At 37.6% G+C, this 25547-nt stretch overlaps 2 protein-coding genes across 4 annotated transcripts; both read right to left on the reverse strand.

Annotated features, from left to right (window-relative positions):
- Positions 1–306: 306 nt before the first annotated feature.
- LOC122078376 lies at positions 307–4440 on the reverse strand. Its single transcript, XM_042644341.1, has 5 exons — positions 4126–4440; positions 2330–3158; positions 1521–1682; positions 869–1123; positions 307–640 (listed from the first exon to the last, which is right to left on the reverse strand). Exons 2-5 carry the CDS (start codon positions 3152–3154, stop codon positions 527–529), a joined length of 1356 nt encoding a protein of 451 aa, XP_042500275.1. The 5' UTR covers positions 3155–3158; positions 4126–4440; the 3' UTR covers positions 307–526.
- Positions 4441–7286: 2846 nt separating this feature from the next.
- Positions 7287–22670, reverse strand: LOC122079277 (DNA topoisomerase 1 alpha-like). 3 transcript variants are annotated; one of them, XM_042645617.1, is made up of 17 exons: positions 22179–22670; positions 19934–21116; positions 19629–19823; positions 18972–19052; positions 14025–14084; positions 13821–13915; positions 13568–13724; positions 13326–13451; positions 10623–10703; positions 10433–10523; positions 10212–10345; positions 8983–9051; positions 8793–8882; positions 8149–8252; positions 7894–8062; positions 7665–7745; positions 7287–7564 (listed from the first exon to the last, which is right to left on the reverse strand). In XM_042645617.1, the coding sequence occupies exons 2-16, from the start codon at positions 21071–21073 to the stop codon at positions 7677–7679; spliced, it is 2661 nt and encodes an 886-aa protein (XP_042501551.1). In that variant the 5' UTR covers positions 21074–21116; positions 22179–22670; the 3' UTR covers positions 7287–7564; positions 7665–7676. The 3 variants fall into 3 exon arrangements, with proteins under 3 accessions (XP_042501551.1, XP_042501552.1, XP_042501550.1); XM_042645618.1 differs by having other exon boundaries at positions 20156–21125; XM_042645616.1 differs by having other exon boundaries at positions 19934–21125; positions 22179–22669.
- Positions 22671–25547: the final 2877 nt, after the last annotated feature.

Below are 25547 nucleotides of genomic sequence, written 5' to 3' on the forward strand. Positions count from 1 at the left end.
TATGTTAGGACCATGTTTTGTGGGTAGACAATAGTGAGACACCTAGCTCATATGTCAAGTTTCAATTCAAATGGAATTTGTCATGTGGAAAAATAAATTTTTGAAAATTCACTAAAAATTTGAGAGAAAAATATAAAAATATATAAAGGCAATGAAGGAAAATGTCAAATTCGTGAAAAGATAAGATAAGTGTACCAATGATGTGCAACAGAATAGTTTTGTACACGTAGCTAGATCATTCCATGTGTGGGGAGAGAGAGAGAGAGAGAGAGCGAGAATCATTTCCCAAATTTAAGAGTAAAGAAATATACCTAATTAAAGAAGGATGCGATTAAAAACCAGTACAAGATCAAAATATTCTGAATCCCCAGCACACATATTAACAATATAATCAGCTTCATGCTATCATAGCCATCATTATTTGGGTTATACAACAAAAAGTATGGCAGATTAAAGTTCGCTGTATATAGCATAAGGGTGTCATCTGAGACACTATAATCTTGGAGGCCAAAATAACCCTTCTCCATTACTGTTGCATCAATATGGATTGGTAACCGCTTTCTCTTCGATTCCTTCGAAGATAACCAACAGCAACAACAACGGCTACGGTAACGCCCATGAATACTAATGCCACTTGATCCTGCAAACACAAATCCAAGCATTTTGAAAATGATCAGAACCAGTGTCCAATGAATGATGGGAGGCTTAGCTAATGGGAGGTATTGTGAACATCTCAAATCCTTCCAAACTTGTTGATAAGTCCACATGCATATAACCCTTTAAAACATTTTTCAGCCCTGGCTAATTCATGGAGAGAGAGAGATGTCCATCACATAAATAAAGTGGAGAAGAAAAAAAAGAACCTTACATGAATGAAAGTTAGCAATGAAGGCATGCGCCTTGGTGGTGAGTCTGCAACCAAAATGTAGAAGAGGCCCATCACACCTGTGTGTTTTTGGGTGCTGTTGTAGTTGGACTCCAAAGTCAAAGTCTCCTTTTCAGACATTTTAACTGTGCCTGGTTGAGGATAGCAAGAGGACATTCCCACAACGTAACCAGCCTCATTACCTGGTTCAGTCCCTTCTCCATAAATTGGTAAAGAAGAACATAAAACTCGACCATCCTGACTCCATTTTCCATCGACCAGAAAAGAGAAGTGGTTTTGTCAGTAGCTAAAGATCTTCAGATTACTTATTCAGGAAAACAGAAAGAAGAAAAAATTACTTCATGAATCAATTTATGAAAACATCATTAGAAACAAAGAAGTGCATTAAAAAGTAAAGAAAAAATTACTAGAAGAAGTACATGGTAAAGATGTACATCATAATCATAATAATGGAAACAAATTCAAGCAATAATTTAGTAGCCTGAGCATAGTTCTCATCTAGCAGTCTACAAATAAAAAAGAAAGGAAAGAGAAAGAAGAAGTAATCATCAACAGAAAGTAAAGGAGAAAATATAAAGATAAATAATAGGAATAGTCTCAGATTATAGAAATAGAAGTAAATTCATGTCATCACCTCTCCATATAGAGTTGCGCCAAGTCCCCCGGAGTGTTGGTGGGCAACACCATAGATAATCTCACCCCCGTCGTCAGACATGGCAATTCTTGCTTTCTTGGTATCTACACACCCATTATTTTCCATACAATTTCCAACACAAGACGCAACATCATACTCTACCTGCACAAACCATCCAAATCATCAATTAATGTTCAAGAAAAGAAAAATACAATTGCTAAAAATGATGGAAGGCATATCCATTACATCAAATGTTGCTGCAAAACAGCTTGCCTATGTCAAATGGGACTCCTCCAATTAAGGACTCAAGGGATATCGATGGTAAGCACAGTAGAGACACTTTTAGACTCTTCTCTTTTCATTAGTATCTTCTTTGAGCTTTCACAGTACAGTTAACCCATAGACTTCTACTTCTACTGTTATTTATTTATTTATTTTATTTTTTTGTGGGGGGGGGGGTTGCAAAATAACCCAAAATTTTATGTAGACTTCACTTGGTATCAGTTACCAGTGCAACACATCTACATGGGATATCCACATCACTTACAAATGGAAGGTTCTTTCACTGTCAGATTTCCAAACTATAGACCACATTTGAACTCAAAGATAGAAGCATTCACACTAGCAAAAGAGAAATATGATAAATAAAAAACTAATGACTAGAACTTGTCATATACTCTGGTCCCATATTCCAAAGATGAAGCTGAGATGTAATGCCATCAGTTACCCCCCAGTAGTATGAAAATAAATCCTACAAATAGAGATTCTTTTTTGCTAGAAATCCTGCAAATAGAGATAGCACTACATACCTGACAACCATTTCTGGTAGAACCAGCTGGCCTTTCCCCAGTATCAGTAACATCAAATATATAAATATTAACAGGAACAATACTGTTTTCCCAGTCAACCCATTTCACAGTATATCTCAAATAGAGGCTTCTCTTTATATTATCAAAGCCTTCTTGCATCCTGCACTGTACTTGATCATAACAACAAGCTAGGCCTCCAGTATAACCTGGACGCAAAGGCCAGCCAGCCTTATCCCTTGTGATATTATAGAGGTCACACCTGCATTCTGTGCATCCCATCCGATCCACCACACCTCGCGTATCAATTGCATGAATGTTGAGCAACCATCTCTCCTCGAATCCTTTAGGTATTACCATTGAATTCCCAGCTTCTATACCATAAGGATCTGGAACATAAACCTTTGTTTTGCGTGTTTCAGATCCAATACCAAATTCCTGCCCCAGAACCCTCCCCTGGCATGTTCCAGCATTTCTCACTGCAAAATTCTTTGAAAAGTGAAGCTCCTGATCACCATTACCCTCATGGACTTTCTCACCCTTGGGAGCATAATATCTTTTTACAATCCAGTGATGGAGATAAGTTTCATGAAGAGGTACAGAATTTCCCAACTCATCAACCACTTCACCATTAAATTCCTTAATTGCAATATGACCTCTTGGAAAGTCAATATTATAGTAGAATTTATCCGCCACTTGTCCTGGTCCCAGCTCAAACTTTGGAGATAAGAAGACATCAGTTTTCACCACATTTTCATTAGCTTGCACAGTTAAAGCCAAAAGAAAAATTGCCAGTGAAAGCAGCCACCATTGAGAACAATATGTCATTTTTCTGTGAAGTCAAAGATGAGTTAAAACATATATTCTGCTAAACACAAAGATAATTCATAATTGAAGCATACAACAAAACTAAAACACACAAATTTTCTTCTACAAAAACTTATATCAACCCAAAGCAGCTGGTACAGCAAGGGCTTAAACAAATGACACCCCATCCATCCCCCCCCCCCCCCTCCCCCCCCCCCCTTCCCATCCTCACACCTGAAAAGTATTGTAATACAAAAATGATAGAGGAGACAGGTAAATACAAATTTAAAATGAGTGTACAAGTTTGTAAGCTTATTTTTCTAAGCCACAGAGTCTTAATTATTTAAATAAAATTCATTTTGACCTGAAAAAAGATACTTCCTGAATCAAAATGCTATTAATTCATGGTTCAACAAGATTTGGTTTGTGTTATTATTTAAAATAATATTTAAATTTCCCAAGAAAGGAACATGATAATGCTAAAAGAATTAAATGAAAAGAAGGAATTTCACAAGGAGGAAAAATAGGAAAAGAGAAAATTTTCTTATTCTTCTTGGAGCAATACTTTGAAACTAACAAAATAGGAGAATCATTATATTGAATAGAGATGAACATCTCCATTTTTTTTCCCCCTTTAAACAGCACAGCATAAAGTTGAAAAAATGTGGACAGATACAACGGAAGCTGAACTCAAAAGTAGTCAAACCAGGCAAACTCAAGTCACCCACTAAAGAAGTGGAAAGGAAAATAAAGATATCGAAACCCAATGATTTAGAGAAGAAAGTGGAAAAAAACCCGATTGTTTTATTGAGAAACACGAATAGAAATCTAAGTAATTCCATTCACTAAGTACCTAATCGAATTTGAATTAAGCTTGGGATGCAAAGAAACTTGATTAAACATTCAAAAGGGATTGCTTGCCACTTCTGCTATTGACAATAATAATAATAACAATAAACGGAGAAAAAGGAAGAAAAGGTGAAAGAAGATACCTTGCCGAGCTCCAAAACTTCGAAAGACTGCAGATTGCAGAGAAATGGCTTCCCCTGAAGTTTAACTCGATCAGTATCTTACCATTTATTTATCTAGTTACGCCCTAAAAGGAGAAGAAGTCAATATCCAAAATTTACATTCTCTCGCTTTCCGGAAGGATTGAAAGTCAATATGGAGAAATGGGCTGATGACTTCATGGGTGACGTTCCATAGATATTGATTTTGAGTTTGATATGAAATTTTAAATAATGGAAATTACGAAGAAATTGCCAATGCCATTGGAAGAAGTCGTCCAAACTCAAATCCCTCCCTCCCTCCCTCATCCCTGATCCCAGTTTCTGTAGTCTGTAGACCAAACCATTCTATCTGCTTTGGATTACTGATTAGGACAGAAGAACTAGCCGGAGAGATTACCATGATTTCCCCATTGAGAAACATGGAACAGGGAAATGGATCAAGAGGATTCGAGATATTCCCACTCATGGGGGATGCCCAATAGCCTGCAATCTGCATCGCATCACTGCGTGCGTTTTGGGCCTTTTGGGGTTTGGCGTGCATTTGACATTTTGATGTTGGGCTTAATGCCACTGTCCCATATCATTATGATATTATCCCATTCCCGCTGCCAAAGTTAATCTCTTGATGATAATGAATATTAAATTTAGGCTCTGTTCTGTAAGTCAAAGTAAAAGAGAGGGAAGAGAAGTGAAATAGATTTTTTTTTATTATTTTTTTTAATTGTAATTACAATTGTGTAGCACTGTCACTCACTCACTCAAAACTCATGTATTTATAAATTCGAGAAAAGCATAGCTCCTACTCCCAGACACAGAGTGTGGTGAAGTAACTACCCACCTGCCTTTTAATGAAAGGTGAAAATTCCATTAATGTTGATGCTTCTACAGGGACTCCCATTGGCTCCTGTGCTGGTGTAGAAGTTATATTGCCTTTTAAGGAACTCTCTCCTAACTTTTTTTAGTATATGTATTTTTCATCGAAAACTAATTTAGTTCATGGTATTGATCACTGGTGATATCAATAACAATAGGTATCACGATGACACAAATGAAAACAACATTTTTTTCAACAAAAACTATATGTTCAAATTGTATCGACTGATCTGCATTAATTAGATACGATGGATATTGATATGGATCAGCCAATGCAATCAATCCAATGCCAATTCCCTAACCTATAACCCTAGAATCTTGATGAAATTCAATGATGATTTAACACTATGATTGAATTTTAGAATAGTAATTACCTTCATTAACTCCCACCCTTACAGTAGAAATTACCCTACCCGAATCCAATCAAACGATCAAATTTCATGGGTGAATAAAGAATCTTTTCACCATAGGTTAAGAAAAACTTAATCCATTCTTTATTTTTCTATTCAAATAAGAGAAACTTGATTGCAAAGTAAAGTAATTAATTTAGAAATATTTTGATGTTAATCACATAATTTATTGGGTAATAAAGGAGAAGGATCAACTCGCAGGCATTGTATAATGGCATTTTACATGCCAAGCCAATGGGCATAGAGTGCATCGTCATATAAGGGATCCATAAATTATTGAGGAGAGAGAAAGAAAAATGCCAAGGGTTGTAAAAATGGATTATACTGCTGGCAGCTTGCCTGTTCAATGTAATAATTACAAAAGTTTCTATTTTAGTATTGACTTGATACACTTCCCTTCCTTCTTGTTACCTTGCAGACGAAGTCTTAATCAAAAAAATATTAAAAGCTAACCTTATCCCAAAAAAAAAAAAAAAAAAAAAAGGTTGAATTCAATCCATGAAAGTGAAGGGAATTGCTCACCAATGGTAAAGAGAGTTGGTGATGTGATATACGATTGACCTTTGGGTTTGTTGTCGAGTCTTGAGATGGAAAATACCCTTAATTCAATAAGAGGATCAGATTCCATGGTTGAATAAATTCTCTCTTCATCATGGGAAAAGATAAAGAAGAAAGTAAATTCTCTCTTCATCATGGGAGAAGATAAACAAGAAAGGTGTTCTATTTTCAACTTTGGAGTTATTCTCCTTATTTTTCTAATGGGAATAGGTTCTCAGAGATGCCGGGGTATAGTGCACTTGCTCCTCTATGTCTATTTCTTTCCTTCTCACATGAAATGACCTCATTATCTTCCTGTGTATTGATATCATTCTATTCCACCTCATTAATGTGCCTCTATGCCACTTGCTCAAATAACCCTCTCCCTTTTCTAATTTACCCCTTTTAGTATCCAATAGTAGTGATATGTACCAAGGTGAACTTTTTACATTCAAGGTCTCGAATAGATTACAACTAATGGATGAACGTGAGGCTCTACTCATGATACAATACAACTTGAACTGCAACATACCATGGTGGATAGGCACACAATCCCAGGTTCGAGTCCCCATCTATATACCTACGATTTAAGTTAAGACCGTGGCACTGGGTTATTGCGCTAGTCTCCCCAAGGATTAATTGAGTTGCACGTAAACCAGCCCGGACATCCTGGTTAACAAAAAAAAAAAAAAACTCCAACACACTAGAAAAGATATCACAGTGATGGTGGGGCTAGGTCGCACCACCTGTGATTACCCTTAAGATTGTATTCAACCCCCTATGGTGCAAAGGATTCTTGTAATTCAATCCTTAGGATGAAGAAACAGTCCCAAGAAGGCCCCTCCAATTTTGTTGCACTCAATGATTGGGCTTCATCAACACTACCAAGATTGTGCTCAATAAACTCCTTTCAAAGAAAGCAAAGAATCACCTGCCTTGGGGCGTTTCGGACAAGTATATCCAAAGAACACCTTCCCACTATATTTAGAAGACGAGATTGGCTGTTGGGGACCGTCACCATCACCGCCAGTGTCTGGGAAACTGGAAAACATGTGGAAGAAAGACATGCATGCAACAAATGGGAATTGGAAAACAAAACAATACAAGAGGTATTTGAATCTTAAAGTCTCTCATAACAGTCTCATTAAGGAGGCATCTAGAGAGGGGGGGGGGTCTAAACCAGTTTCACAGATGCTCTATTATTGAAAGATGAGGACATGCCAGCAGGTGATTTCAAGCAGCAATTATGTATAACAAACCAATGAACAATCAAATCAGAGTCGAAATAAAAGTGAGATTTGAAGTGCTAAGACAATATAACCATGTAGAAAGTGCGACAAATGCTTGCATTGCCATTAAAACATTAGTCAGCAATAGAGTGGATTATAGATCTCAATACACAAAAATTAGCTCTACGCTTCGACTTAGAAACATCTCAAACGTCTGAAGCATCTAAAATGTTGGTAATACATGGTTGAGAAGTGAAAAACTAGAGACATTGCCAAATCTTTTCATCACCTTCTGATAGATCAAACAAACAATAGGGATAAAATGGGTGTCACAACCTACAAATAGATAGACATACAGCATGGAATTTCCACCTGGAGATGGCAAAAAGAAAATTGAATGAGAAAAAAAAAATTGTTAAAATACTAAGGGGAGAACAAGAGAGTATCTCTAGGAAAATCTGTAGGAAAGCACCATATAAAGATATCAGAATCTGAAGCTGGGATCAACATCCATTGCCCAGGTAAACTTTGCCAGGAGGGACTTGTTGAATATCTGCAGATTGTAGGAAATAATTAGCAAGAACATGTAAACAAACTTTTATCACCAAACAAGGTCTACCCATATTATATTTCCCGAAAAGAACCATGAAATGTGTCTCTCAACTGGCTGGCAAGCATACTCTACCTAGAATGAAACTCACCTTCTCAATGGGAACTTCATGACGCTTGCACCACGCAACAGATATCCTTGGATCAAGATAGTTTATTTTCGATGTGCCCAATGCCACAGTCTTCAGATCCTCCTTGGTCCTCATATCTCGTTCCATTTTTTCAATCTTAGCATTTGTCTGAGAAATTTTCCTCTCTAACCTGCATATAAAATATTCAAGTTCAAGAAGATTAATAGCATTGAAACAGAAGACAAAAAGGATGGGTAAGTTTATCAGTTGCATTACGCTTCGGGAGCTGAGTTCCTTTTCGGCTTCCCGTCAGCACCCTTCAAAGGGGGCTTCCCTTTCTTCGCCCTCATCAAATCAGTTTGAAGTTCATCCAGTACAGCCTACTCAGAACAAGAAAACTATCTCAGTTATAAGTAGCATGAACTTAAATGTTTTTTCATTGCTCCAAGTTGGGAAGAAGACAAAAGCAATGAGTGGGATCACATTGCTCCACCGTCACCTTGTTTATCCCATGTGAACCTAATGACTAGTGGGTCAAATCCCAAAAGGCCATTACACATGCACCATACCAGATTTTCCAGTGTACAGAACTTAAATTACAAAACTTGTTTGAAGTGAAACAACAGCATACTTAAACATCAAATAATCCCAGCTTAAGCTGCAAGAATAACAGAAACCATTTCCTGTAGCTCCAGGATTAATCAGATTCTCCCTTGTTCTCCCCCCCCCCTTTCCTATTGGAAAGAGGGGGGGGGGGTATGTATGTCCTAATCTTCTATATGGACTTCTTGAAAAGTGGGTCCAATGCCATTGTTAGCACAAACGCCTATAAATCAATCATCTGTAATTCTGACTATGTTCCCCAAGCATGGACACTAGTTAGTATAGTATTTCCTACAATGAACAGAAGGGGCCAATACCTTTAGCTCATCCATCTTCTCACTCAATCTTGACATTTGCACACTGTGGGACTTTGAGACACTACGTTGATGATTGCATATAATTGCAACCTGTCATATAACGAAAGAAACAAAGATTTGTCACAGAACCCAATGTGCCCTAAATTAGGTTAAGGAAACAAAAGCCAGCCTAACAGCCACTAAGCCATACCTCCTTGTTTGCAATTTGATAAACAGCAATTTTCTCTGCCATATCACCATCCTTAGTCTCTCTATTCAACTGTCATAATCAAGAATACAATTTAGAGAGAAAAAGAGATATCAGCAAGGTTTGGGGGAAAGATGAGTAACCCAATCAACTACATGCAGGGAAAACATTAATACATCAGCGGCAACCCCAGGAGGGGGGGTGTTTCTCCAATGGGTCCCATTTCTGCCTAGAAAAATAAAATCCATGCTCATTGCTAACGATGGTTTTCATGACATGGATGAAAGTACAAGCAGTATACTATCAGTAACAAAAGGAAACAAGAGTACTATTCTTCTCTTCAACATTTAAGTGATGTGAATACACGAGCGATGAATGGAAAGCAAACTAACTCCTTGAACCATGCCCAACCATGAAGTATCACCTTCTACACCCCACCCCCCTCCTTTTTTTAATAATGAAATTGCCATTAACTGCAAGCCAGTTTGGTCATTTCTACATTGTAGAGAAAAAAAATTGCACTGTTTTGGCGAAAATTTGCTCATTTCGATGTGTATTTTGGTCAAGGCCAAACAAGACGAAACATGAGTTTTTGAACTATGTTTAAAACTGATTTACGCTTCCACTGTTCTCATTTTCTAGACAAACACTAGGAAGTGAAAAGGGAATCTCAAATGAAGACCAGATTCTTCCAAACAAGGGTCTTCACCTCTATCTTCTACTCTTCTCCATAAAGGCTCACCATAGATCAGCACAAAGAACAAATGGGGCAATCCACAAAGAATCAGCAAGGGCGCTTAAAGAGTATAGGAAGAAAAAATAACAGAACTAATTTTCTGAATGGAAGGTGTTGGGACTTGGGAGTTTAGTCCCACAATGGCTACTAGTTAGCCTACAGCCCCTCTTATACACCTGGAAATCCCTCCCCCAACCAGTCAAACTTTTGGGATGGAAATTTTACATGATATCAGAGCGGTTTTTCACTGCATCCAGGTGTCCGCAGTACGTACTGCCATGCGCGCGGGGGCGTGTTGGGAGTTTAGTCCCACACCAGCTACTAATTAGCCCACAGCCCACCTTATAGGCTTATAAGCTTGGGAGTTCCTTCACCTACCAATTCCAACTTTTGGTATGGAAACTTTACAAAAGGATTTGACAGGCTTTGATAACCAGTTCAAAAATCAGAAGATAAAATGAACTCCAAGCTTACATCAGAAAATTTTGCATCTTACCATCTCATCCAAAGTGATAGATGCATTGTATGTACGGAAAACTTTAGCAGTGAGCCCTGGCATAAGTTCCTTGAGATGAGCATTCAGTTTACTGGTATCCAGCTTATCGAACAGATCTTCCCCGTCACCTCTTCCTGGAAAAATATAAAGGGAAAGAGCATAACCATCATTCAAATCTGAAGCGGAAAATATGAAGGGTAATATCAGGGCAAAGTACTCACCAGCTTTGAATTGTCCAATCGCTTTATATACAGGAAGTTCAACTTCCACTGTGTTGAAATACCTAATGGAATCTTTACCTAGGAAATCAAACTGGAAGATTGGAAAGAAAAAAGGATCCATCATTGTTGCCAATAAAGTTACCAAAATACCAGTAATCAGCCAGGGAGGAATTTTCCATAGGTACTTCACCTGCAACTTGTTTGGAGGGATTAAGGTAACATTTTCCATCTTCAGTGTGCAGCAACCAACAGTATCAGCCTCATCATCATCCTGCATAAAGGCTAACAATAACAGTAAGCACTCTCAAATAACTTATTCAACAAACTCTTGAGTACACAACAATTCACCCCAGTTGAATAAAAGAGTGCCGTTCAGGAAACAATAGTTAGCATGCCCTTATAGTAAAAAGTATAATTTATTTAAGAAAATTCATTAACGAAATAACTGTGGAGAAAAGGTAAAGCCATCTTACCAATAATTGATTCTTAGTGTCAGATCATAAGAAACTCACATATCAAATACCCAATTGCTTTCAAATTTGCAATAAGTTAGAAAATAATAGTGGGCAAGCCTGTGGCACAACGGGTAATTTGCAATATTGCAACATGTTTGTCACAGGTTCAAAACTTGGAAACAGCCTCTTCTGCGAAGCAGGGGGTAAAGCTGCGTACACTTGCCCCTCCCAGACCCTATGGTAGCAAGAGCCTCGTGCATTGGATTGCTCTTTTTTTTTTTCTTTTAGAAAATAATATAAATACTTAAAATCTGGATCATTTTACAATATATTGATTGGAATACCATACAAAAGCAATTTATGCATGTATCTATGTATGTAAATTGTACAGCTTCTTGCTTTCACCAAGGCTCGTGATACACATGTATCTATGTATGTAATTTTTACAATTTATGCTTGTATGTATGCATGTATTTATGTATGTCAATTTTCGCATGGAAAAAAGTGAGTTGTCCAAGATGATTGCATAAAAAATACATTAAATTAAGCACCTTGGACCAACAACAACAATTATAACCTTATCCCAACTAAATGGGGTCAGCTACATGGATCCGATATGGAAAAAGAATTAAAAGGAAGAGAGATAAGAGAAAAAAATAAAGTAGTAATCAAAGACGCATCACAGGAACATCCCCTACAAGGTACATGGGTCATTGTCCTCCACAAAACTCTATCCACAGTCATACTTGAATCGAGCCCAACCGTATGGCTATCTTTTCTTATCATTTCTTCAATAGTCAATTTAGGTTTGCCCCTACCTCTTCTGACTCCCTCCAACTGAATCAGGTCACTCTTCCTTATTGGGCCATACCATCTCAATCGACTCTCGCGGAGCTTGTCCTAGATTGGTGCAACCCCCAACTGGTTTCTAATGCCCTCATTCCTTACTCTATCTCTCTTGGTCTTGCCACACAACCCTCTCAACATCCTCATCTCCTCTACACTCAATATATTTAGATCACTCTTCTTAGCAAACTTTATATAAAATAAATGTAGTTTTCATTGCCATATCCCATTCTCAAAATTAATTCCAACAACTGCAGGCAGCAATGATTCATACAAAATGATTCAGAACATCAAAATGTTAAACCATGATTTCAATTCACTCACAACCCATAAATTGAGCCATTCAGGAGTACTCTAAGAAACCAACCATAACCTATCTCTCTCTCTCTTTTCCCTAACTAGAAATCAGCAGTAATAAAAATTTACAAGACAGATTACACAGTCCATTGCCAAATCTGGCCATATCAGAAACAAACACCAATATTTCTTGTCCCCATATCATGTGCTGCTGCTGCTGCTGCATCAGACACCCAGTATCCAAGCAAACTTTGTAAGTGTCCCTGACTCCCTGTTATTCTACTGTTTTGAACACAACAAAGCAAAAATGTTGCCACTAAAAAGGCTAAAACAAATCCAATGACGTAACAGTTAATCATGTTTTCCCTGAGCAATCCTAGTTGAGCCCCATGTTTGCACAGCCCAAGATTACTGCATCAATCCTTGCACATGGGTGCTGGGAAATCACAGACAAAGTCAGTGAACTTGAATAGGATGCAGTTTGCTTCTTGATGTAAAGGAGTAAAAGAAGAAGAAAGAGGGAAAGGTGGGGAGAGAGAGAGAGAGAGAGAGAGAGAGAGAGAGAGAGAGAGAGGGAGAGAAAGAGAGAAACTTCTTGGCTTCTGTTTGATCAGCCATAGGAATTGCAAATATGGAGATTAAATGGGCAACCAAGCCAGCCCAACTTGATAAGGTGTGAGAATTGGATGGCGAATAGGGCTACCAAACATGACGTCCAACTTCCAAGGGCCTCAAGCATTTACTGCCTATATCTTTACTCTTTCCTTATAGTTCATTATTATCATTTGAATTTCTCTACATAATCTCCAGCCCTGTGCCAAACTCAATTCACTACCATCCCCAATCAGCCATAACAAACTAAGTCTATCTATTAATTTCGTTCCAACTATAACCACAGCACTCAGAACCAATCCTTATTGATATATTATCATTTTATGCCAGACATTACATACAACACAGTCAAAAAAAAAAAATTTGAGAGCAGCTTGTTCCTCGCTCCTGACCCATTCTGCCTTTGAACATCAAAGGAATTTCTAGATATTTCAGCAACCTAACTGCAAAGTTTTTTAACTCATTTTAGATGTCCATCACCCTAACAAAATGAGCAGGAATAATTACCATCCATATTCTGCTCATAAGCATTCTCATCAACAAGGACAAAATTTGTGTAAGATGTTGAAACCAACTAATGGGGAGAAACAGAAAATTATTCAGGCAGTCTGTGGACTTGGAGTCAAAACAACTATGACAAGAAAATGGGATACATATTTAACAAATGCATTTGCAAAGGTCACCTTCTCATTGCCTGCCCTGAGAGCCAGCTTATCAATAAGGTAAGTCGCAACTGCTATTTGCCGCTTTGTAATATCTTTACTTACAAAATCCTTTGTGTAAGTTGCCCTAATACCATGTATGTAGTCCTGCATGCAGATCGGTGGTTACAGCTATTAGATGCTTGCAATCATTATCCTGCACTTATATAGCACCACAGAATAACAATCAGAAGCTACTAAATGAAACTCCAGGGAGACTTCACCTTCAATAACCTTGCTTTCTCATATTTCTCTTTGTCACTTTGCCCTTTCAAGGAACTACTAGCAGCCAAAAAGACATACTTGAATTCTCTAGGGTTGATGGGATCATTCCAAAATGCCAACCATGTGACAGTATTATCATGCTTTACTTCCTTCCATCTGTGCAGAAGACACAAAAGTTTCAAGACACCCAAAAAAAAAAAAAAAACTAATCATCAGCAACTCAAACAATTTTCCAGAATGGAATTACAGAACCTTTCACCAGGGATTGGACATTCTGGAACTGCTGCATCTTTTCCTATGTTTATTGTAATATCACTAGGACAAATGCGTCTTTTCAGCTTTCCCATCTGACACCATAAGAGTAACAATCAACAAAGTTTACAGGGTAAGAAATCAAGAAGTATGACAAACACTTAATACCAACATATCAAAATCAAAATTTTGACATTATGAAACCTTGGGATGCTCTCCACGGCCACGAAACAGCCCAGGTGGCTCTACTCTGAAGTTCCCAACCTAAGATTCAGATAAGTACCAAAAGTCAGTCTCCATGGGCAAATAGAGTTCATATAAACAATAAAGAGAAAACATGTTCATCAGCAATTAACGAAATAGACCCATATATGTAGATAGCGGTACAAGGCATTCAAATGCCATCAGAATCAATATGAATCTGTTTAATTTGAAATCCACTTCAGGTTTAGCTAATAGAATCATTCAATAACGGTTTACAAAATTTGAACTTAAAGGGAAATAAAGTTAGATTGCTAGTGTAAAGATCAAATGATACCAATGCATTTTCTTAGATGCTAATAAAAAGAATTATTTGGAAATGCCAAGGAAGCCAAGTCTGTGCAACAAAAGCAGCTGCAAAGGGCTGGGTTCCACTGTTATACCATGTATGGATGTGGGAACTGGTGTGAAGGCAAGATAACGGTTTCTACTGAACACACACACTTAATATGCCTCCTGATCCTAGAACTCCCCTTGATCTTTAGGAGAGAAAAGACAGAATAAACAAAAAAATAGCGACAAAGGCATACCCAGGGCCTTAGGACACTTTAGAGGACCCTTCACATAATATCCAGATCCTAGAGAACTGTCAGTTAAAGCATTCATAGACCTTGGTATACAAGAGAACAAGATAAAAACAAAGCCAGATATCATATTTGATTCACGACTTGGAAAACCAAAACATGCCTTTCTTGGCCTCTGCCTACATATCTTGATGCCATAGCTTGAAACACCTTCGACCACAACTTTAGGATAGTAGAAATTTTTTACAATATTTCAGCCCTGATAAGAACCTGAGCATTTACCTTGCTGAAGCCACACAATACAATTGTCATGAAACACACAGAAAATGTACCTTGCTGAAGGCTGAAGCAATACAATCCATCATCTATGCACACAAATCCCACCCATTGAAAAGGACAACCTAAATTTACTCTCTTCTTCTATAATGAGCCATTCCGCATTAATACCCAAGTAAATGAGCATGGCCAATCCACCGCTTGTCGTGGCATATCCCATGAGAAAGCTGTCACTTAAACTTTAGCAGTGAAAAAGGCAGACCCATACAGGAATAGCTTTTGTTTCGACAAACCCAGATGCTCAAAATGATAGGGTTCACCACACATCTCGCATGGATCAGAGCACCTTCATGAACATCATGTGAACATTCCTCTCACCCATGCTAATTTCAAAAGGCCATTACCCAGATGCACAAAAATGAAGGGGTTAGCCCACATCTCCCAAGGATCATTCAACACCTTCATGCACATCATGTGAACATGCCTCCCACACATGCTAGCTCCCAAAGGACCATTACCATAAAGATATTCATATCTTTCCAGAAGGCTAAAGGATTTCAATCTTCTTAAACAAGAACAGCTCTGAGTTAGACAAGGAAGTAAGATTTGTGGGAAAAAAAATTTAATAACTTGCATTAGGCCGCATGCTGCACCTACAAATGGCATTGGGCACGGAAATTAGAAAGTACACAACTTTTCATTTCCAATGACATAATTGAATTATCAGATTCTCCCCTAGTTTTACAAGCAAATTTAGTATCCAAGAGGACAATTTAGATACTAAAGCACAGATAAGAACAGTCCACGGATATAAATTGGTTAAAAAGATTGGTAACTGCTCATGGAACAAACCATCATTGGGTTGGTTAAGATATCTAATATTGTAGAGAATAGAGGGTGGTATCAAAGGAAAGAGTAGTGATTGTCACCTGCATGGAACCAGGTTTTATAACAATTCTTAGATCCACACCCTCTTTGATCTACACATCTCTAACTTTGCCAAGTAATAGTTTATTATTCTTGTCTCCTACCCAATAAGAATGTCTTCTTACTTTGACCATTCTTTTTCCATTACATTGTGACACACCTTAAAGGCAACGAGCCATAAGCTTGAAAGAGACTTCTTATGGAATGACTGGAAGGTCATTCAAGCATTTTAATGCAGGAGTAGATTACAAGATAATAGATTACAAGATACTAAACCCCACAAATTATATCCCAAACAATACAATTAAAAGAGCACCTCGCAGGGTAGAGATTTATGACCCACAGAACTTAACCTCCTCCATGAGTGAAGTCCCAAAACTTAAGAACCTCCATGGGTGGAATTAACTTAACAACCTCCATGGGTGAGTGGAATTACAATTAAAGAGGTGATAGAACAAGGGGTATGGCGCAATACCTGCGGTTGGAGTTGTAGGCCTCTGATGAGGCTGAAACTAGGGTCAATTGTAGGTCTTGTAGGTAGGAACACAACCTCCAAAATTGGATGATTTCTGATACTTGGATTGAAAGTTATTCAGTTTCTTGATTTCTGACCCTGGGGAGAGATTCTGGGAAGATTCTGCAAAACCAGCAATCTGATCGACTTGGACAGAGTCAAGAAGAGGGCCGATTGGTCCTATAGCACCCCTGAACATCTCCCAACAGTAGCCCTCCAATCAGATCTCAGAATGGGAAAGAGGAGAGAGATCGCAGGTCTCAAAAGCCCAAGATTCCAAGCTGGCTGATTCTGATTTCTGGTGTTTCTGGCAGGTCTGATATGCTCACAGTAGCCGTAAATAAGAACAGTAAATAAGGGACAGAAAATAAATAAGGGGCAGAAAATAAAATACAAAAGAAGAATAGAACCGATGGAGGGTTGAAAAGGGTGAAAGAGAATAAAAGAATGGGAATCTCACCGCTCAGGTTTTGGGTATCACACCCCTCAAAGGTTTAGGCATCTCACCTCTCAATAACAGCTTTTCAGCTAAAGAGTATTCACCAAATAATTTATTCACTCAAGTCTAAGAAATATTAGTGCATAGGATCCTCTATTTAAAGAGGGCAAAATTACAATCATACCTTGACTAGGAGCTACTTTTCAAATAGGACTAGACACTCCAACTACAACTAGGACTTCAAATAGAACTAGGACTAGGCTTCTAACTCCAATATGGAGTAGAACTGACTAACTAATAGTCCATATAGGACATTACGCTCGATGGGCCCAATGGGCCTTTATTGAATTAAAACAACTTAAATAAAAACACTGAATATAAATCCCGTTTTCCTACTTTCTACCCATATTTTAGGCCCATTAAAGTGGCACATTTCAAAGAAAACTCATGGGATCAAAGGTCCAACACATACATAATACAACCCAAGGCTTATTTACAATAAAATAAGCCCAAGTGACGCAACACAAGCAGAAAGTTGGCGTCAGAATCAATCCTGTCAGAGATATAAAGCATACTCCGCTGTGTAAATGGTTATTGAGGCTTTTCCATGAGCAATAAAGTCTTTCAAGATAAATAATTTCTTGTAAATGTGGGGAAGTGATCAATTGGGAGACCTCCCCTGCCAACAAGCCATATGATGCCCTTTTGAATAACATTTCCAAAGTCAAGCCAGGCATCATGATCAAGGTGAAACAAAGGAAAAACACTACAATTTTAGCAGACTAGGTGGTGTGTGGATTGTGGATTGTGGATTGTGGATTGTGGATTGTGGATTGTGGAAACTCCTTATCAGTAAAACCGCTATTGACAGAAACTTCTATATTAGGCACTATAATCATCCAATAAATGGCGCTTTGAGTTGTCTCCTATGTTGAACAAAAACTTAAACAACTTGGAATTCCACCACTTCTACTATTTCCTAGAGGTGATGAACAACAGTCAGTCAATCCCTTGACTCCCAATGCTTGAATATGGGAAGAAATCACAAATGGACAGTTTACAGTCAAATCCATTCTCTCTTTTTGCAATCTAGCAGTGAAGACGCAAATCATCTAAGGCATAGAAACTTATGTAAGTTAAAGGTTCCTACCAAAGTGGGGTTCTTCGTTTAAGCAGTATGCAAGGACAAAACCCTACTATCATCTGACATCTAGAGGCTGACCAAACCCAATTATGTCCTTCTGCGAAGTTAAGCAGGAATCAGTTCCTTGCTGCTGGCTTGCCCTTTCTATTGGAAACTTTGGGACCGCAGTCTACAGATTCTCAGATGGCTTTGGGATCCTCCAGACATTCCATGGCTTCTCTCAAACTGAAAAGGTAACGTACTGTCCCCTTATGAAAGAAGCACCTCCAAGCTGGTTCCCGCTGTTACTTGCTGTACTATTATGGGCTGGGAGGAATGAAAAAATTTTCCAATGGCTCACAGCAAATGACATCCAAATCGGTTAGTGTATCTCAAAACTCTAATTCTTTGGGATTCAGCCTCGAAAGGAGTTTAAGAATTAAAGACGGAAGGCCTTCCAACTCTCACCAATGTAACTTCTCTCTTTTTTTTTTTTTTTTGGGGGGGGGGGGGTTGACAAAAAGATAGAAAACAGATCCTGTACTGGGTTTGTATATCCTTCCTCTCTCTGTATATTCTTTTCTGGATCCCGCATTTGAGCTGCTTTTTCTTTTGAATAATACATTTCCTTGATCTTTCTCTACAACAACAACCATAACCTTGATCTTTCTCTACAACAACAACCATAACCTTGATCTTTCTCTACAACAACAACCATAACCTTGATCTTTCTCTCAAGAATTAAAAAAGAAAAAAGAGAACTAGCCCCCAAATGGGAAATGCATTCTTTCTTCCAAGTTATCATCCTCTAATCAAATCCATCAATCACCTGCTCCAAAAGTGTTGCTACTGAGGCAACAATTATAGTTAAAAGGCCTTCCATGAAACCAGAATATTGGTGAGCCACCTCATCATTCACTACCCCAAATTAATCCCCTACCAAGGCACTTTCGCTTAATTTACTTTTATAACCCAAAAAAAAAAACTCCAAATAATTTCTAGAAAGTGGTAATATAAATAAAAGAATATTAAAAAAATTACTGCAATGAACATAGATATCACAATACATATGGAAGCTAGAGGTAACCTTCTCTTTAACACCATCAACAATAGCCCACATGTATTTCTCCTCAAGTTTCAATTTCTCTTCTTTCACTGCCTTCTTCTCCTGCATTGACAACAAAGAATTACATCATCAACAAGAAATCTTTCTCATGAAGTAACATCAAACAATAATAATGAAACAGCTTCAATGCAAAAGCATTAAATCAATTAAACAGACCCAAGACTAAAAAGCCTAGGTATATTTCGTTTAATGCACCACATATCCGAAAGGCCAGTATAAGTTTCAACTAAATTAAGAAAATATTATAAGATCAGCAAGGCAAGATCTTGTTTTGAAATCACAGGCATAAAAACATGGCATCAAGAGTCTTACAGCCTTTAGTATATGCAGAAATTTAATAATAGTTTGGGGGGTTGGGGAGGAGTAACCACAATTAAGGAACTCAGAAAGATCAAACCCAACATTTTCACCTAATATTCCGTGCAATTTTGCTTAGGGTGCCAAAATAGTCACAACATATAAGAGACCTGAACAATGACATTTTGCAGCAAACCTGATAATTCACGCAAAATTCTAGATTTTCATGTAGAAGCTAGAGCACTGAGCACGGCCATAGTTTAGTGTCGACTTACATGCACACATCCTATTTTGATCAAAAGAAAAAAGAACTCTTATTACCTCTGTACTCATCTGTTTTTTCTTCTCTTTTTCCCTCTGGTGCCATTCATAAATTGGTGTGAAATCGCAAAGCTCAAATTTCTTAATGATATGATTTTTCCCAAGTATCTGCCTCCAATCATTCATGAAGTTTTCTATAAATCTTGGTTTGGTTGCATAATCAGTATCTTTCATCACTGCAAACATTGTTGCAACCTGCACAAAACCGAATACCGTAAGCAATAGGATCTAAAGTAACAACAGAAGGAAAAGATAATAGGTGGGATCAAATGTTAGAACTGCAGAAGGAAAAAAGAAAACCCCACCTCCTCCTGTTCAGGAGTCAAATCAATCAGCTGCCCATTATAGAGCATCTTAATTCCATGGGGCTTATATGGAGGAGGGAAAATGACGCCATTGTGTACCAAGGTAGTCCATTTTTGTCCTTCGCCAGAGCTAGGCAGAAGTTTGGTCGACTTAGAATATTTAGAATTCTTTGCTAATTTTTTTGACTTCTTGGCCGTTTTCTTAAACGAAGCAGAAACAACCTTTGTTGATTTCTTTATGGATGTTGATTTATTAACTAAAGGAGCCGGCTTCTTCATTCTCTGGGCAATGGGAACATTGTCATCATCATCTGTCTTCACTTCTGCTTTCACTGTTACTTGCGCAATTTTGGCTGGAACAGGAGTAGATGAAGGTTTCGGCCTTTTAATTGAAGACTGACCTGAAGTACTTGCTTCGCTCAGAGGTCTCTTATTCAAACCTTTAAAGGACTTTAATGGTTCATTATCACGCTTGCTGGAACCATTTTTCTGAAGCTTAGAAGCCAATGGTTTATCCTCGTCAGAGTCATATGAATTCTTGCTGGATGGCCCTCCACTCTGCTTGAACTGGAATTTTGATGACAAAGGAATATCATCTTCCAAATCTTCATCAGATTTCTTAACAACAACCTTTGTCCTTACTGACTGTGATGACCTAGAAACAGGTGAACTAAGCCCCTTCAAAACATTAGGTGATTGGCTCTTGGGTAATGTGGCAGTAGTAGCAAGTCTAGCACTCAATGGTTTGTCATCATCAGAATCATCAGTATCCCCATTTGATTGACTCTGATGCTTATTCAAAAGCTTCTTCTCCTCGTTAATTTCTGTTTTCGGTTGTAAAGAACTTGACTTTGATATTGAAGTTGATGCATTTGAACTTGCTACATTTGACTTAACTGGTGACACCTTTGCAGATGAAACAGCTTTGCCCTTCTGCAAACCTGAGTTTTGACTTTTCGGAGTATCAGAGGCACTCCTCACTGATGATCCATCATTCCTTTGAGATGATGACTTCTTTAGTTCTGGGTTCAACTGAGTTCTCGTAGACACTGTCTTATTCCTTTTGAAAACTGCAGGCCCATCATCATCTTCACCATCATCAAAAAAATTTGGTTTGATGCAAGCATCAACAGCAGCCATTATCTCTCCCTGCACTATGTTGGCAGCTGTATCATACCACTACCTGCAAAAACTGCAATTCAATATCACATAATGTGAAATAAGTTAAGAAGCCCCAAAGCTCAGGCAGCCGATATGAAGTCTTACAAAAGAACTACAAAACATAAACACAGAAACTACATATAATTAGGAACAAAATTTGAAGTTAACTCAGAACACAAATCTCTTCATCAACTCTGCCCTAGAAAAGTAGAACATGATCAACTATTTCAAAAGGAAAACTTTTATCATCAAAAAAGAAAATGATCACATATTTAAAATTACAATCAGGAAGAAAACAAAACCCTAAATATGCAAACATATCAAATCCCACTCAGTTAACACACACACCCCCCCCCCCTTTCTCTTCAAGGAGAAAAAGAAGACACCACTAAGACAAGCAACAAACACTCATGTCTTTTTTTTTTTTTTTTTTCCTTTTGTGTGTGTGTGTGTGTGTGTGTGTGTGTGTGCGTGGGGTGGGGAGGGGAGGATAGGGTTCAAGACAAGACAATTTCATCCTATGACTGCAAAGATAGCAACAAAAAAGCAGTATATCGAAAAGTTTTAAGAAATCAAAACACCAGCAGCTACCTCAATACAAGAAGAAACCGTACCATCCCAATCAAGGAGGGGAAAAAAAAAAGAACAGGAAGTAAAAGGCAGACACTCTGCATATCCAACAAACCCTATCCGTAAACAATCACTGATGAATCGGATTAGGAAAATCCTGTCTAAAGTCCAATAGAGTAACTAACATCTTTAAATTCCCTTCTAACCATCACTCAAACAGTACATCGATGAGCTAATAGCACTGCATATTCTTGCAAAATAACTCCTTTTTCCCCTAAATAACTCTTCGGTTTTTATCTTCCCCCCATTCCATAAGCACCAACGTAACGCACGGAAACGCAAAATGGACTATTTCTCCATAACGTGAGAGTTTTCTATTTACACCCAATCTAGAAAAAACTAAAATCTAAAATCTAAAAAAAATCTCTTTCATGCTTTTTGGAGGTCTATTGCAGAAAGCCTGAAATAAAATAAGGAAATTAAACCATAACCTTGAAGCAAAGCTGAAACTTACAGAAAAGAAAGATGAAGACCAGATTCAATGCCGAAACCCCACATTATACATTTACTGCCCCCAGGAAACTCCCCTAATTTGAAGCTTATCAGAGCTCCAAAGGCAAAGAAACCATGCGAACAAACCCAAATCTTCCTCTTACTCTGAAAAAGCAGCTCAATCAACCAAAAAGCCAAGAAACCCAGATAGACTGACACTCGTAGAAAGATTTAACTGTAAGGAATTTGTAATTTGTGTCTTCAAATCTGTAAGATACCCTTTTCCTAAATCTTCTTCTTCCTATAATCAAATCCCTCGCTCTAACACCTGAGGTCTGGAACAAATCCAATCAACTCCCGTTAGCCACACAAACACAATAGATTAAAAGAATACAAAAAACCCTTGTTCTTCAGTTTTGGAATTGAAATTTTAGGAAAGAAACCAGCCTCAATCGCTTTTCCCCTAATTTATAATCTGCCCCCCTCCTCACGAACTCCGAAATAGCTGCCGTTATATTTAGGGATATTCTTTGTGCATGGTTATATGGATTATGGACTACTCACCGTTTGGATCCAAAAGGGTGTCAATTTCCAGTCCGAACCGGTTTTGTCTCGAACCCAATTGGTTTGATCTGAACCGAATTGGTGGAAACTGAACCAGACCGATCGAATGGATCAACTGAAACCCGGAAACTGAACCAGTAATAACCCAATAACGGCCGGATAAAAAGCCTATTAAATCAACCCGATAAAAGACCAGACCGAAAATTGGACATTAGCTTAATAGTTTGGTTTTGATTTGGTCCATTACCATTAACTGCTTGGACATTGACTCAGGAAGAATCAATTCTTGATTTACTGATAATCTATTATAGATATCTGTTTTTCAGGTTGTCCCTAACCCTTAGTCTGATCCTTGTAGTCGGTTTTAACTGTTTGATTTTGATGTAATCAATAAAACAATTCAAAACCGGTTCAATATGAATAAAACCAAACTAATCAACGGATTGACACCCCTTATGTATATCGTATAAGGCAAAAGATAATAGCATTATTATATTTATATGGTACAAAAATATCAGTAGTATGACTTTTGTCTCAAAGAAGACATTGTAGGAAGTAGGGGTGTCAAACCCTAAGCCGAATCAGTAAAACTGGTCGGACTAAACTGATAATAGTCTGGATCAAACTGAATTGAAGCTTTATTGGTTCGGTTTTGGTTTGGAGTATTGTAACTCCAAAATCAAATCGAACAGCACTGAAAACTGGATGAACTTAAGACCAAATCAAAATGGGCTCAAAACCCAAATCGAAACCAAATTGATAGGAAACCGAAACAATCCAAAATTCATTAAAGAAACCAAATTTTATTTGTATGGAAAGTCAAGTCCAAATCGAACGAAAAATCGAAACCAACCCAATTACAAACCAATACAGAAAACCAAAGACAAACCGAAACCAAATTACACCAAAACTGAAACCAAAATTTCTTTATTAGTTTGGTTTTGGTTTCGACATTCCCACATCGAAACCGACTCAACCCATACCAAAATCGAGCCTGACCGACCCATTGACAACCCTACTAGGAAGCAAGAAGGATTAAGGTTTTTTTTTTTTTAGGGCAAATTCACTATGGTAACAAAGAAGGACAAGGGCAAATTGAGTATGGCGTAACCAGCCAACCATGGTTGAATAAAATAAAACTCTTTGAGATACCCTATGATTGATGAAAGTTTTACAACAATATCTTCCTTCTCTACAAAGGCCTTTGGAATTACATAAATTCAAAATAGTTGATGAAATCAGCCCAATGGACCCAAAACTTGAGCCAAAATATTATTCACTCGTAATCCACGACCCATTTGTAATTTGTTGTAGCAATTAATTAATTTAGGGTTGTGTACCATAGTAGAAAAACCAGGTTTGACTTAGGTGAGTGGAGTCAAAATTTTGAAAGAACTGGTCAAAAATCATTTAGGCTCTAATTAGGGTAAAAAAAAGAAAAAACTTAGACTCCATCTTTTGACCTGAGTCACAGCAAACTCAATGAGTATGACCCTTGAGTCCCCTCACTTGCTCGAAACCCTAAACAGTTTCTCCAGAGCCATAGCAAAGTGGAAGCATTTGAGTCTCCTGCCCAAGGCCACTTTTCTTATTATAGCCTCTTCAATCTCCCTGTCCAACACCAGCCATTCATTTGGAGTGATTGTTTAAGTGGAATTGCAGTCTATCCTCTTGTATGTGAATCCAAATTGGGTTCAAGGGATCGGATCAGTATCAGGAGAATCGTTTGAATTAGATCGGTATTGATTATGGTTGATCCCATATCCATGGATCAGTATAGACGAAGAGTAAAAAAGAGAGAAAAAAAATCAGGATTACATGTGTCCGATCTAAACTTTATACATAAGGGTGTAAATCGGTATGGAGCCAAGTATTCGATTTGATTTCGATTTGGTTTGAGGGAGTTCTGATGTAATCCAAAATTGGACCAAGTCCCACCTCGGTTCTAAAACTCAGTTTGGTTCTGTTCCTTAGATCCAAATTGTAACCATATTCTATTCAGTTTGTTTTTTATTCGGTCCTGAATATTAGTTTGGAACTACATTTTGATTTTCGATTTCGATTCCAATTTGGCACCCTTATTGATACATCCAATTCGAATCCGATCAACTAGGATCAATCCCCGTCCTGATATCTAAAACTTTACTAATTTTTACATATTTATTGTATTTAAAAAACACACACACACTTAACTCATCCTGATCAAGTTTGATGTAACAAATTCTATTATGTGAGGAAACCTAAAATATATGAGGGCAGAGTCTCAAGCCAAAATCGAACTTGTTCAATTTATTTCGATTCTTAAAACAGTTATTTGGTTCATATTTAATTGAATTTGTTTCAGCTTATTCATTTTATTCAGTTCAATTCAAACATACACTTTACCTTAGAATTTAATCCCAATCGAACCAAATTAAATTCTATTTTATTTTAAACCAAAAGCGAACATTTTTCAATTCGATTCGGTTTTAAACATTCGATTCCAATTTCATTATTGGTACCGATTCTAATTTGGCACCCTTAATTCATTTAGTATCAATTAGATTTATCTGCCAACAAAATTAGAACCTATAATGGAAATAGTTTCACTTGCCTCTCCAACAAATATAATTGTCCACAAAATCCAAGTAATATGGGAAGATTAGGTAATTTCCTGTAAAGCCACGTCTTCTTAAGAAATCAGAATTGGGATTAGTACAGTAAAATGATTCCTAGAATTATTGATTAATCCTCATCAATCTCCATAAACTTAAGATTTCGACCATTTTCATTTGTTTAGGTAATTGGGCCTCATAGACGGATCCAGATCATCTCCATAGAGGCCATC

This window comes from Macadamia integrifolia, chromosome 5 (genome assembly GCF_013358625.1).
Source record: "Macadamia integrifolia cultivar HAES 741 chromosome 5, SCU_Mint_v3, whole genome shotgun sequence".
NCBI classification, from domain to species: domain Eukaryota; kingdom Viridiplantae; phylum Streptophyta; class Magnoliopsida; order Proteales; family Proteaceae; genus Macadamia; species Macadamia integrifolia.

Excerpts from the sequence above, each read along its gene's own strand:
- LOC122078376 (XM_042644341.1), bottom strand. The coding sequence starts at position 3,154 with ATGACATATTGTTCTCAATGGTGGCTGCTTTCACTGGCAATTTTTCTT. Across the intron at positions 1,683-2,329 it reads CTACCAGAAATGGTTGTCAG|GTAGAGTATGATGTTGCGTC; the intron begins GTATGTAGTGCT and ends TGGTTTGTGCAG. Across the intron at positions 1,124-1,520 it reads GCGCAACTCTATATGGAGAG|GATGGTCGAGTTTTATGTTC; the intron begins GTGATGACATGA and ends AAATGGAGTCAG.
- LOC122079277 (XM_042645617.1), bottom strand. The coding sequence starts at position 21,073 with ATGGCTGCTGTTGATGCTTGCATCAAACCAAATTTTTTTGATGATGGT. Across the intron at positions 19,824-19,933 it reads TGACTCCTGAACAGGAGGAG|GTTGCAACAATGTTTGCAGT; the intron begins GTGGGGTTTTCT and ends GGTTTTGTGCAG. Across the intron at positions 19,053-19,628 it reads AAAAACAGATGAGTACAGAG|GAGAAGAAGGCAGTGAAAGA; the intron begins GTAATAAGAGTT and ends TTGTCAATGCAG.